The 15,743-nt window shown below is 37.4% G+C and overlaps 1 protein-coding gene across 1 annotated transcript in view; it reads left to right on the forward strand.

Annotated features, from left to right (window-relative positions):
* Positions 1-15,743, forward strand: part of LOC123751259 (keratin-associated protein 5-1-like) — a 110,035-nt gene that overhangs the window by 63,833 nt on the left and 30,459 nt on the right. Inside the window, exons 4-6 of the mRNA XM_069329622.1 lie at positions 1,970-2,092; positions 4,759-4,881; positions 6,528-6,650. Coding sequence (XP_069185723.1) covers positions 1,970-2,092; positions 4,759-4,881; positions 6,528-6,650 — 369 coding nt within the window. The remainder of the gene's footprint in view (positions 1-1,969; positions 2,093-4,758; positions 4,882-6,527; positions 6,651-15,743) is intronic.

Genomic DNA, 15,743 nt, shown 5'->3' on the forward strand with positions numbered 1-15,743 from the left:
AAGTTTAAAGGGAAGAATGGAAGTAACTGCAAAGGGCCTATTAGCCCATATTTCTTGATGCTTCTATATTGGTGCGGAGTCTTGAAGTGGGTAGAATATAGTTGTGCATTAATTGGCTGTTGATTGCTGGTGTTGACTTCTAGATGTGTAGTGCCTCGTAGATATCAAGCCGCCTGCTATCGCTGTATCTATCGATGATTTCTGTGTTTTTTGTTAAGACTTCTCTGGTGATGGTCTGGTTGTGGGAAGAGATTATATGTTCCTTAATGGAGCCCTGTTGCTTATGCATCGTTAATCGCCTGGAAAGAGATGCTGTTGTCTTGCCTATATACTGAGTTCTTTGAGGCTTACAGTCCCCAATTGGGCATTTGAAGGCATAGACGACATTGGTCTCTTTTAAAGCGTTCTGCTTTGTGTCTGGAGTTTCTCATGAGTAGGTTGGCCGTTTTTTTGATTTTATAGTAAATCGTCAATTGTATCATCTGATTTTTGTCTGAAGGGATAACGTTCCTATTAACAATATCTTTCAGGACCCTTTCTTCCGTTTTATGATCTGTGGAAAAGAAGTTCCTGTAAAATAGTCTAATAGGGGGTACAGGTGTTGTGTTAGTTGTCTCTTCAGAGGTTGCATGGCATTTCAACCTCCTTCTTATGATGTCTTCAACGAAACCATTGGAGAAGCCGTTGTTGACTACGGACCTGCCTTACCCTACAGAGTTTTTCATCGACTTGCTTCCATCCTGAGCTGTGACTGAGAGCACGGTCGACATAAACGTTAACAACAACTCCTCTTGTACCTGTTCTGGGCAGTCACTGTTGGCATTGAGGGCACATTCCTATGTTTGTTTCCTTAGTGTAGACTGCAGTGTGGGAAACCTCCGCTCCTTTCCATGACTGTTACATCTAGAAAGGGCAGCTTCCCATCCTTCTCCATCTCGTAAGTGAAACGCAACACAGAATTCCGCTGAAATGCATCCTTCAGCTCCTGTAGATGTCTGACATCAGGTACCTGTTTAAAAATGTCGTCAACATACCTGCAGTATATGGCCAATTTCAAGTTCATGTCGACTAAGACCTTTGTTCGATGGTACCCAGGTAGATACCCACACCCCACGTACAGACTGGCGAAGCGAATCAACGGCTTGCTGACTCCTTATTCCCTTGCGCCTTCAGCCTGAAGTCCCCAAAGGAATTTGTTTGACTTACTGCGAGGGAACGCGGGCCACAGGGATAGAGCCTCGTTGGACGTAGAATCACTGTTTACCAACGTACCTGTGGATGAAACCATCGGGATAATAGCGGACAGGAGTGTATCGTGGTCACGGCCAGAACTCCTCTTAACATACCAGAAAACATTCTAAGGAAACTACTCCAAGCTTGTACTAAAGAGGCACCCTTCTTGAGCCCGGATGGGCACATGTAATAAGCACGTAGATGGGGTCACCATCTACTGGGGAATTACACAGCTGCTACGGGGCTGCTTTCTGGGGATGCAACAAAAAGGAGGTCTGGTCGAAGACCGGGCCGCGGGGACGCTAAGCCCGAAATCATCTCAAGATAACCCTTGAGTCTTTCTCAAGTCGTTATGATGATAAAAAATATACTCATAAATGTTTTTGAAAAAAATGCAAGGATTCACTTATGAATATTTTTATCAGGAGTGAACATTCTTGTCTGGTAGTTTGGAAATTTTGAAACGTTGCTATGTTGATGGGCTTAACATATTGGAATTTTTTTAAGTATTGTTATTGCTATACTTAAGTAGACATAATTAATTTTGTTTAATAAATGACTATGATATAACTTTTCATTAACAGTTCTGGATTTTTTTTTTAATTAAATTTCCTAATTATTTTTTTCTTATCTCTAAATCTCTGCTTACCCTCTCTTTTTCTCTCATACTCCATCACCAATAATTGTCTAGGACTGTTTATTAATAATATAAAAATGCAATTAAATGTTGTCACAGACTGCAAAATCTCGACCAGCGCGTGTTTAGCCAAGGGAGGCCACTGCAGCGACACATGCAACAGAGATGAGGACACATTCAACAATATCTGCAGTAGTCCAGGCTGCTTCTGTTGCGTTAAAAGTAAGATTTTCCTTGTAAATCGTTTATTAATAATGACATTAAATTATGTATTAATTACACTGATAATATTCCAGAAGTTATCAATAATTATTCTGAATGTGCAGTTGGTCGCTGATAACACAAAAATTGAAATTGAAATTTAGAAGTAAAATTAAAATATATATTCACTAACTTAGTATCTCAACAAATTATGGTATTTAAGTAATTTATATTTTTTAATTATTTTCTCATTGTTAAAAAAGGTATTTTTGTTATTGCATCATAAATCAAATACTTTCATTCATTAAACAGTGTACTGAAAAATCTGTTGAATGAATATTCATGTCTCTTTTCAAGGTAAAGTTGTTTAAAGTAGTTTTGAATCAAGTAAGTGCATTTAATAGATTCTTGAATTCGACTAATGAAAGTATGAAGTAATATCAGGTCTGGAGAGAAACGTTGGGTAATTCTTTACCAACTTTATTTTGGTAACTAAAAATTATTTTTGTTTTCCTGTTTTGCTCGTTCCTAGCAATATGCTCTATGTTTGAACTATAACGAATGACTTTTCTTCTCTTCTCTTCTCTTCTCTTCTCATTATGCCTAGTGAGATAGTCTGGTTGAAATTTCCTTCGGTAACTTTCAAAGCTTCTCTGGGAAACTAAATTTGATATCCTAATTTGTTGAGTTGGTTTTAGATTTTGTTAACATTGATGTTTAAGCATTGAGGGCTACAGTGACAGTCACTTAATAATATTCTAATATTCTCTTTTTATTTATCTTTATGTGAACCTGTTGGTGTGACAGTGTGTGTTCATTAGATTTTGTGATTCTGTGGATTAAAAGCTGAATGTAGGGCTGTCAGTGGGAGTCCTTTAATTGTAATTTGTTTGCTCGGTGATAGAAAGCCTGTGAATATATACTTCAGACTTGTACAGAGGTTCTAACAAGATTGAACTACTGACCTTCCAAAGAATGGAACCCAACAACAGTTGCCTAATTTCAAGGTACCTACCTAAAGCATGGTGAAAGATACATTGTGTATAAGAATGTGTGCCCTATCATTTTTGTCACACACGGGATCCTTGACTGTGAGTCGAGAAAGAATCCAACTGAATTATATGACCTTTTCATCACTAGCTCTAAAACAGATTGACCAAATATATGACATATTAAGGAAATAGCTGTCAATATCATTTGTGGCAATCGATTCTATAATTTCGTAGCTAAATTATTGTCTAAAGTTTGGATACAAATTTTGGAAAATATTTTTTTGTTCATTTACGTATACTTATCTAAGTCTAATGAACAAATCCACAAGGGCCATGACGAGGAATTAGAACGTGACGAAGAGGGAGAACGGCCTATTGACATACCTCGGGTGCAGGGGGGGTTGTGTAAAAGCCTGGTTTGTGTCTCGGAGAGGCTACGGGATCCAGTAAGTTCAGAAGAACTTCGGTTTCAACCCTTTTAACCCTGTCGTAGCTCAGTCGATTAAGGCAGTGTCTGGGATGCTCCCGGACGCAGATTCGAATCCTCGTCACGGCCCTTGTGGATTTGTCCATATGATGCATCACGTTAGTGTGATCTCTGTGTGTGGTTATCTAAGTCTCCTTCAAATGAAGAATATTTAAAGGATCACTGCATCTGGACAATTGAGTTTCTGGAAGTATATGTCTACCTGCGAATCTGTCTGTCTATTCGAGGATGGAGGTCAGATGGTTGCATTTAACCCCACGCAACTCTCTATGGTGAGTTGCAATTGTATGGCGTGTCATAGGGTGGATGGGGTTGACTTACATACCCGTCATTAAGTAATAGTAGATCCAATTGCTACAACAAACGACTCATATGAAGTCTGAAATGTTGATCTGATTGTCCATAGATCGTTTTCTAGTTTATTTCTCGGCTGTTGTCAACGTTGATAACACTGATACAATATCGGAGACTGAGGTGGGAGAGAATGGATGGAGAGAGAGAATGGGAGGCAGGGAGATTGGGAGTTAGGAAGAATGGAAAGGAGGGTAAATAGGTGAGAGGGAACGAGAAATAGAGAGAGACCCAGGCTCCGCCGGTATCCCCTCTAATATCATGTTTGACTTGTTGGCAATTTTCACACCTATTAGTTAAGAAAAAATATGAAAGTTTAAGTATATATCAGGACCCTAGATTTTTTTTATTTAAATATACATTCTCATATTAGCACTTACAAGGCTAAACTTTAGTTTTGTAAGTGGTAAACTTTAGCCTTGTAAGCCTTTACAAGACTCAATACAAGGTTAATTTTCCCTGTAATTCCTTTTATTTCATACGCATTTACTTCGTTATCCCTGAATTATTGGCTTTGCGGGAATATAATTATTTTGCAATTTTGAACATTGCCATGATGAGGGCTTAAAATATTAGATTTTTTTTTATATATTGATATTGGTATAATAAGTAGTCATAATTAATTTTGTTTAATAAGTAACATTTTTAACTCTTTTTCAAAAGTTCTTGCATTTTGTTTTAAATTAGCTTTCCTACTTATTTTCTCCTTATCTATATCTCTGCTTACAGTCTCTCTCTCTCTCTCTCTCTCTCTCTCTCTCTCTCTCTCTCTCCCTCTCTCTCTCTCATACTCCATCACCAATAATTGTCTAGAACCGTTTAGTAATAATATAAAATGACACTAAATATTGTTACAGACTGTAAAATCTCGACCAGCGCGTGTTTAGCCAGGGGAGGCCACTGCAGCGACACATGCAACACAGATGAGGACACATTCAACAATATCTGCAGTAGTCCAGGCTGCTCCTGTTGCGTTAAAAGTAAGTTTTTCCTTGTAAATCGTTAATTTATATAGACATTATTTTATGTATTAATTACACTGATAATATTCCTGAAGTTAACAATAATTATTCTGAATTCTCAGGTAGTCGCTGATTAAGCGTATATGTAAATATATATTTAGATGTAAAATTTAAATGTAAATTTACTAATTTAGAATCTCAACAAATTTTGGTAGTTGCATAATGTTGTTTTTACTATTTCCTTATATTAAAAAAAATTATTTTGTTATTGGATCATTAATCTAATACTTTCATTCATTTAACAGCGTATCGAAAAATCTTCTGAATGAATATTCATGTCTCTTTTCAAGGTAAAGTTGTTCGAAATAACTTGAATCATGTAAATGCATTTCGTAGAATCTTGAAAATCTGTTATCAAATTTAGATTATATCATGTGGTTAACAAATAAAGCTCATTATCCATTCATTGAAGTTTTCCATCTTTGATATACAATCGAAAGTTCTTGCTCTATCTATATATTTGTCTCTTTTCAACGTATTTCTTTATTATACACCCTATACCCATCTTGTGGGCGGCGGTGGAAAGGGTTACATTAGCACATAATGGGTTCAGGAACTGAACCCCCTAGTTCGTTTAGGTAAGTAATGACAATCTTTTGAAGCTAGTTAAACAATTGTTAATGTTACATACGCATGTGCATATATACACACACTGAATATATATATATATATATATATATATATATATATATATATATATATATATATATATATATATATATATATATATATATATATATATATATATTCAATCATTTACACACATACATATACATATTAATAATCTTTTTAGTCCTTTAATTCTATTCTAATTTCTATCCAAGTGATTCAACAAGATACTCACGACTGCCTCTATCTCTCTATCGACTGCTGTCAAAAATGTATGGGGATGCAAAATAAGGCTGGAAGTATCTTTACTGCCTTGTCTGTACAGCTGTTTTTCCCATATGTAAATATTACAGTATACTTACAGTACAGTGCTTGAAGACATGTAGAACTGAAGTGCTAAACCCAATCAAAGTCGTCTGTAGTGTTCAGGTCTATGGCACAACTAGTCTTGGAGTCCTCCAATGACTGATGCTACTTTGTGAAGAGTATTAGCAAAAGATCAGAAGCCGAATTATCTTTCCTGAAACAGTAATCTATGTTGGTAATAAAAAAGTTATTTGTTTTTGAGATTTTGTCACAAGAACTTTGCTAATAATTGAATGACTTTTTGCTTTGTGACTTGCAACTATATGCACCATCAACATTGCGAGGGCAAAATTCCTTCAGCTAGAGAGATTTGTGTGGATCCAGCAGATCTGCACAAATATGTAACAGTTGTTGATGTGCTTATATGGCCCCATTGTTTAACCTATGTCGAGGTGTTTAAGGAAATGGTTGACTTCATCCTTTTGAATAACACTTCAGACAACTTTGACACTGCTTGGATCACGCTGATCATGTTTCCTTCTTGATCAGGGACCTGCGTCTTGGCAGTAAAAACACTAGAAGGTCTCTCCCTGGCCTTCTTTGATTCCTTCTATACCTCTCTTATCTTCTTCAACTGTCTACAACTCTTTCGTTATTAAAAAAAATGCAATTAAACATTTTTGTCACAGACTGCAAAACTCCAACCAGCACGTGTACAGCCAGGGGAGGCCACTGCAGCGACAAATGTAACACAGATGAGGACACAATCTACAATATCTGCACTAGTCCAAGCTGCTCCTGTTGCGTTAAGAGTAAGTTGTTTATGTAAATCATTATGCCATTGTGATAATACTTAAGCTATTAACTTAACTGCTCATCTTCCTACTGAAAAAAGAAATTATTCTGAAACGGAACATGACTGACGAAAAAAGTTAAATATAAATTTATATATTTATCATAACACGATCTGGAAGTTATATATATATATATATATATATATATATATATATATATATATATATATATATATTATAGTGTCAGGGAACGAAGACAGAATTGAAACGGGAATTTCCTTAAGTACTTTCGTATTTAATAATATATACAAAAGTACGTAAGGAAATTTCTGTTTCAATTCTGTGTATATATATATATATATATATATATATATATATATATATATATATATATATATATATATATACATATATATATATATATATATATATATATATATATATATATATATATATATATATATATATATATATATATAATGTCGTACCTAGTAGCCAGAATGCACTTCTCTGCCTACTATGCAAGGCCCGATTTGCCTAATAAGCCAAGTTTTCATGAATTAATTGTTTTTCGAGTACCTAACCTACCTAACCTAACCAAACCTAACTTTTTCAGCTACCTAACCTAACCTGTAAAGATAGGTTAGGTTAGGTAGGGTTGGTTAGGTTCGGTCATATATCTACGTTAATTTTAACTCCAATAAAAAAAATTGACCTCATACATAATGAAATTGGTAGCTTTATCATTTCATAAGAAAAAAATTAGAGAAAATATGTTAATTCAGGAAAACTTGGCTTATTAGGCAAATCGGGCCTTGCATAGTAGGCTGAGAAGTGCGTTCTGGCTACTAGGTACGACATATATATATATATATATATATATATATATATATATATATATATATATATATATATATATATATATATATATATATATATATGCACACACATATATATATATATATATGTATACACACACGAGTAGCTATATATATATATATATATGTCGTACCTAGTAGCCAGAACTCACTTCTCAGCCTATTATGCAAGGCCCGATTTGCCTAATAAGCCAAGTTTTCATGAATTAATTGTTTTTCGACTACCTAACCTACCTAACCTAACCTAACCTACCTTTTTGGGCTACCTAACCAAACCTAATCTATAAAGATAGGTTAGGTTAGGTTAGGTAGGGTTGGTTAGGTTCGGTCATATATCTACGTTAATTTTAACTCCAATAAAAAAAAATTGACCTCATACTAATGAAATGGGTAGCTTTATCATTTCATAAGAAAAAAATTAGAAAAAATATATTAATTCAGGAAAACTTGGCTTATTAGGCAAATCGGGCCTTGCATAGTAGGCCAAAAAGTGAGTTCTGGCTACTAGGTACGACATATATATATATATATATATATGTCGTACCTAGTAGCCAGAACGCACTTCTCAGCCTACTATGCAAGGCCCGATTTGCCTAATAAGCCAAGTTTTCCTGAATTAACATATTTTCTCTAATTTTTTTCTTATGAAATGATAAAGCTACCCATTTCATTATGTATGAGGTCAATTGTTTTTTTATTGGAGTTAAAATTAACGTAGATATATGACCGAACCTAACCAACCCTACCTAACCTAACCTAACCTATCTATCCAGGTTAGGTTAGGTAGCCGAAAAAGTTAGGTTAGGTTAGGTAGGTTAGGTAGTCGAAAAACAATTAATTCATGAAAACTTGGCTTATTAGGCAAATTGGGCCTTGCATAGTAGGCTGAGAAGTGCGTTCTGGCTACTAGGTACGATATATATATATATATATCTATATATATATATATATATATATATATATATATATATATATATAGCTACTCGTGTGTGTATACATATATATATATATATATATATGTGTGTGCATATATATATGTCGTACCTAGTAGCCAGAACGCACTTCTCAGCCTACTATACAAGGCCCAATTTGCCTAATAAGCCAAGTTTTCATGAATTAATTGTTTTTCGACTACCTAACCTACCTAACCTAACCTAACCTAACTTTTTTGGTTAAATAACCTAACCTAACCTATAAAGATAGGTTAGGTTAGGTTAGGTAGGGTTGGTTAGGTTCGGTCATATATCTACGTTAATTTTACCTCCAATAAAAAAAAATTAACCTCATACATAATGAAATGGGTAGCTACATCATTTCAAAGGAAAAAAATTAGAGAAAATATATTATTTCAGGAAAACTTGGCTTATTAGGCAAATCGGGCCTTGCATAGTAGGCTGAGAAGTGCGTTCTGGCTACTAGGTACGACATATATTATATATATATAATAAATTTATATATATATATATATATATATATATATATATATATATATATATATATATATATATATATATATATATATATGCGAACAAGCCTGAATGGTCCCCAGGACTATATGCGAATGAAAACTCACACCCCAGAAGTGACTCGAACCCATACTCCCAGGAGCAACGCAACTGGTAGCTACAGGGCGCCTTAATCCACTTGACCATCACTTCCTTTTGGCGGCCGTGATGGTCAAGTGGATTAAGGCGCCCTGTAGTTACCAGTTGCGTTGCTCCTGGGAGTATGGGTTCGAGTCACTTCTGGGGTGTGAGTTTTCATTCATATATATATATATATATATATATATATATATATATATATATATATATATATATTTCATTGAATATGACCGCATATTCTGTATTTATTATTTTCTGGTTTAGGGCTTCTATCCCTCTAACTATTTTCTTAGCATCAGGGCTTAATTGAAATAGGAGTTCTCCAAAACTCATTTTCGTACTTTTAAGGTGAAGAAAAGAAGTGATTTACTATAGAGTGTATTACACTTATTTGTATAATTTGCACGACGTTTCGAACCTCCATGGTTCATTCTCAAGTGAACAGATCTTACAATACTAGTTGATTTTATACCCGCATTAGGTCAGGTGATAATACAATGAAGGTGAAAACATGGGGGGATACATAAGGGATAAATCTTTGTGTTTAGATAGGAGATGCCTCGTATGGGCCAATAAGCCTTCTGCAGCCCCTATGTTTATCCCTTATGTATCCCCCCATGTTTTCACCTTCATTGTATTATCACCTGACCTAATGCGGGTATAAAATCAACTAGTATTGTAAGATCTGTTCACTTGAGAATGAACCATGGAGGTTCGAAACGTCGTGCAAATTATACAAATAAGTGTAATACACTCTATAGTAAATCACTTCTTTTCTTCACCTTAAAAGTACGAAAATGAGTTTGGAGAACTCCTATTTCAATTAAGCCCTGATGCTAAGAAAATAGTTAGAGGGATAGAAGCCCTAAACCAGAAAATAATAAATACAGAATATGCGGTCATATTCAATGAAACATGTTTGAAAGAAAACCTGCTGCCAGTATACACCAATATATATATATTATATATATATATATATATATATATATATATATATATATATATATATATATATATATATATATATATATATATATATATATATATATATTATTAAATATGACCGAAAAAGTAAGATTAATAATTCTAACACGAATTTTCTCAATCTTTCGTACAGTACGCTTTACTGTTGGAGGTAAATCAAAAATCACTTCTCCAAAATTCATTTTTATTTCTAGTCTGACGCGACACGGGCGCGTTTCGTAAAACTTATTACATTTTCAAAGACTTCACAAATACACAACTGATTAGAACTTGCGTTTCCCTGATTTTATATCTACATTTTGAGTGAGGTGGGAAGGGTGATGTGGCATTACATTTGAGTGAGGTGGGAAGGGTGATGTGGCATTAACACAAGATAGAACACTAGGGGATATTAATAGGGTATTAAAAGTATCAACACAAGACAGAACAGAAACAATGGGTGTTGAATAGAAGTGTTTGTAGAAAGCCTATTGGTCCATATTTCTTGATGCTTCTATATTGGAGCGGAGTCTTGAGGTGGGTAGAATATAGTTGTGCAATAATTGGCTGTTGATTGCTGGTGTTGACTTCTTGATGTGTAGTGCCTCGCAAACGTCAAGCCGCCTGCTATCGCTGTATCTATCGATGATTTCTGTGTTGTTTACTAGGATTTCTCTGGCGATGGTTTGGTTATGGGAAGAGATTATATGTTCCTTAATGGAGCCCTGTTGTTTATGCATCGTTAAACGCCAAGAAAGAGATGTTGTTGTCTTGCCTATATACTGGGTTTTTTGGAGCTTACAGTCCCCAAGTGGGCATTTGAAGGCATAGACGACGTTAGTCTCTTTTAAAGCGTTCTGTTTTGTGTCTGGAGAGTTTCTCATGAGTAGGCTGGCCGTTTTTCTGGTTTTATAGTAAATCGTCAGTTGTATCCTCTGATTTTTGTCTGTAGGGATAACGTTTCTATTAACAATATCTTTCAGGACCCTTTCCTCTGTTTTATGAGCTGTGGAAAAGAAGTTCCTGTAAAATAGTCTAATAGGGGGTATAGGTGTTGTGTTAGTTGTCTCTTCGGAGGTTGCATGGCTTTTCACTTTCCTTCTTATGATGTCTTCGATGAAACCATTGGAGAAGCCGTTATTGACTAGGACCTGCCTTACCCTACAGAGTTCTTCGTCGACTTGCTTCCATTCTGAGCTGTGGCTGAGAGCACGGTCGACGTATGCGTTAACAACACTCCTCTTGTACCTGTCAGGGCAGTCGCTGTTGGCATTTAGGCACATTCCTACGTTTGTTTCCTTTGTGTAGACTGCAGTGTGGAAACCTCCGCCCTTTTCCATGACTGTTACATCTAGAAAAGGCAGCTTCCCATCCTTTTCCGTCTCGTAAGTGAAACGCAGCACGGAACTCTGCTCAAATGCCTCCTTCAGCTCCTGCAGATGTCTGACATCAGGTACCTGTGTAAAAATGTCGTCAACATACCTGCAGTATATGGCCGGTTTCAAGTTCATGTCGACTAAGACTTTTTGCTCGATGGTACCCATGTAGAAGTTTGCAAACAGGACACCTAGGGGAGAACCCATGGCGACCCCATCTACTTGCTTATACATGTGCCCATCCGGGCTCAAGAAGGGTGCCTCTTTAGTACAAGCTTGGAGTAGTTTCCTCAGAATACTTTCTGGCATGTCAAGAGGAGTACAGGCTGGATCACGATACACTCTGTCGGCTATCATTCCGATTGTCTCGTCCACAGGTACGTTGGTAAACAGCGATTCTACGTCCAACGAGGCTCTTATCCCTGTGGCCCGTGCGCCCCGCAGTAAGTCCACAAATTCCTTTGGAGACTTCAGGCTGAAGGCGCAAGGAACATAAGGAGTCAGCAGGCCGTTGAGTCGCTTCGCCAGTCTGTACGTGGGTGTGGGTATCTGGCTAATGATTGGCCGAAGTGGGTTTCCAGGCTTGTGCGTCTTGACATTTCCATACGCATATCCAGGTTTATATTCCCCAATGATCTTTGGCAGGTGGAGTCCGGATTTCTTGGCGTTCACAGTTTCGATCAGTTTGTTGACCTTTGCTTTCAATTCGGCTGTAGTGTCCTTCGTTACCCTTTGGAACTTAGTTTGGTCAGAGAGTATGATGTTCATTTTCGCCAGATATTCGTCTTTTTTAAGAATGACATATATTGGCGACTTGTCACCTCTCCTGACAACTATCTCCTTGTTCTCACGAAGGCTTTTAGCTGCCGCTTTAAGCTCGGGGGACAGTATGGTGCTTCTGTAGTTGCCTCGATTCTTTCCTCCTTCTGCAATAAGTTCTGCTTGTAAGGTATCTTTGGTAGTGACCTTCTTTTGTGTCTCGAGGTCGAATATGTCGTCCAACAGAATTTCCAACTCTACTTTCCGGGCCATTTCACTCGGTCTGGACATAACATGACAGTTTATGCCCAGATTTAGGAGAGTGACTTGGTCCTCAGTGAGGTTAATTCCTGCAAGGTTCAGGAAGCCATCTCTTGGTCGTGGAATTGCCATAGGTCCTCCATATAATGTTGTTAGTTTCTTGATAATCCTTGTTTCAGTGCTGAGGTGATGTTGGTCTGTGAGGATGTCGAGGTGTTGTTCAATGCGGGTACGGATACTATGGTCGATGTTGCTATTTCTCCACTCGTTTGTTGCATGAAGTAGTTGCGTTTTGTTGTCTTTGATTTCATTCTCTGCCTTGTATATCTGATCACGAATCAGATCCTGGCGATATTTTATCGTGAGGATACAACTGACGATTTACTATAAAACCAGAAAAACGGCCAGCCTACTCATGAGAAACTCTCCAGACACAAAACAGAACGCTTTAAAAGAGACTAACGTCGTCTATGCCTTCAAATGCCCACTTGGGGACTGTAAGCTCCAAAAAACCCAGTATATAGGCAAGACAACAACATCTCTTTCTAGGCGTTTAACGATGCATAAACAACAGGGCTCCATTAAGGAACATATAATCTCTTCCCATAACCAAACCATCGCCAGAGAAATCCTAGTAAACAACACAGAAATCATCGATAGATACAGCGATAGCAGGCGGCTTGACGTTTGCGAGGCACTACACATCAAGAAGTCAACACCAGCAATCAACAGCCAATTATTGCACAACTATATTCTACCCACCTCAAGACTCCGCTCCAATATAGAAGCATCAAGAAATATGGACCAATAGGCTTTCTACAAACACTTCTATTCAACACCCATTGTTTCTGTTCTGTCTTGTGTTGATACTTTTAATACCCTATTAATATCCCCTAGTGTTCTGTCTTGTGTTAATGCCACATCACCCTTCCCACCTCACTCAAATGTAATGCCACATCACCCTTCCCACCTCACTCAAAATGTAGATATAAAATCAGGGAAACGCAAGTTCTAATCAGTTGTGTATTTGTGAAGTCTTTGAAAATGTAATAAGTTTTACGAAACGCGCCCGTGTCGCGTCAGACTAGAAATAAAAATGAATTTTGGAGAAGTGATTTTTGATTTACCTCCAACAGTGAAGCGTAATGTACGAAAGATTGAGAAAATTCGTGTTAGAATTATTAATCTTACTTTTTCGGTCATATTTAATAATATATGTCTACAGGAAAGACTGCTACCAAAATATACTAATATATATATATATATATATATATATATATATATATATATATATATATATATATATATATATATATATATATATATATATATATATATATATTGTGACGAGAAATGTAGGTGTTAAGGCAGTCTTCTCTATGACTGGTGGAAATGCCAATCACATTAGAAAAAAAAGAGAAAAAAAAATGTTTATAAAAAAATTAGTAAATGGTGCTGATAATATTGGCTAGCTGAAACCTCCACTTATTATACAGGACGTATGTTTAGATAGAAGCGTCAGCTCTAGAGCACAAACAATATTCTGAAGCCAACTGCTTGTACAAGACTATATATAGCGATGCAGATGGCGCTGGAGTCGGGTGAAGTCGCTGATTCACCAATGGGGAGAGCGTTGGCTTGAAGTGGTAGTTTGGTGATCGACGAGGGTGGTGCGACGACAGCGAGGAGGGGGGAGTGGAGTGAATGTACCTCCCTGTAGAGACGTCTGTTATTCCACTTCTATAATTTTCTTGAATGTGGTATCTTGATGTTGCAGACGTAAAGAAGTAACGAGATGTAGGAAAGAACAGGTTAAATCTATCTTTAGAGAGATTACTGTCACAGCTCTCCCCCGAAGCCTGCTCTTACGGGTTAAGTTACTTCATTAGACGGTAGAGTGGTAGGAGTAGCTGCCTCTACCTCGTAGACTCTGGAGAGGGCGTCGGCTATGATGTTATCCGAGCCCTTAATGAAGATCTCCAGGTTAAAGTTCTGCAAGTACAGAGCCCAGCGTAGAAGACGTTGATTGCTGAAATGGGCTTGTTGCAGAAATCGTAGGGGATTCTGGTCTGAGTAGATGGTAATAGACTGATTACCCTCTAGGTAAGGCGTGATAGGTTTTATTAAAACCGTAGTGAGAAAGTGTTCCGTGGGCCAGGTGTAGAATATCGGGCCGTAGGCTGGTGGGAGCTACTAGTAGGTCGACATTAGTCCAGTCGTCATCCTCTGCTAGTTTACTGGGTCGGTACCTGCGGTAGAGCAACTGATTCTCTATAAAGAACCCAGGAATACTATCAGATTGAGTCTCGGCCTGGAAGAATAATGGTGTTAATGAGGGATTCTCCCTCTGCACCTTACGGAACTCCAGCATAGTAGATTCGGTGGTAGATTCTGATGGTCTTGAGGGACAGCTGTTGAAGCAGAGTCAGCTGGTTGCGGGCGTGCAGCTTGTGCACGGGTTGTCACCAAAACCGGATGAGAAACTTCATCACTTTCTTGGACCTCTGCTGGAATATACTTCAAGATGGGGTTTTCCACGACAGTCACATATCTGGGGTTTGTCCATGATGATCAAGTAGGAAGGCTGTAGATCTTCGGCCAAGTCGTTGCCCAGGAGTAGTTGTACCCCTGATATGGGAAAATGCTTTTCCCGGATGGCTACTTGGACTTCACCTTGTACGAAATGACAATCCACGTGGACACTGGCGAGTGGATACTGAGTGGTAGCAGTGAGGTCAGTGATAAGGACCGTCTCCCCGGTGTAGGTGATGTTAGGCACAGCCGATTTCAAAATTATAGACTGAAGAGCAGCTGTGTCCCTCAAGATCTTCACTTTGAAACGTCCCTCCGAATCTGTACTGTTGGCAAAGACAGTTCCAGGGTATAGGTGTTTGATGACGAGAGAAAGATCATTAACAGGAACACCAATATTCATCACAGGCTTACCGGACTTAGGAGGAGTCGGTTTGGGTTTAGGAGTTTCACTATTGGGTTTTTCCACATTTATCTATGATATGTCCATAGAGCTTGCAATACTTACAATATAATTGAGAGTTTGCTCGATTGGTACTCACTTTGTCATAATCAGACCAAGACTTCTTACTGGAAAATGTGTCAGCTGTTAACCTGTGTATAAGACTGTAGGTGTCAGCCGACTTCGCACATCTGATGAGGTCAGTTTCTTCTTTGTCTGCTAAGTGAAGACGGATGGGAGCAGGAACACGTCGAAAGAATTCCTCGACTAGAATGAGGTTGACGAGTTCTGAAAAT

The sequence above is a fragment of the Procambarus clarkii genome, chromosome 23 (assembly GCF_040958095.1).
Source record: "Procambarus clarkii isolate CNS0578487 chromosome 23, FALCON_Pclarkii_2.0, whole genome shotgun sequence".
NCBI lineage: Eukaryota > Metazoa > Arthropoda > Malacostraca > Decapoda > Cambaridae > Procambarus > Procambarus clarkii.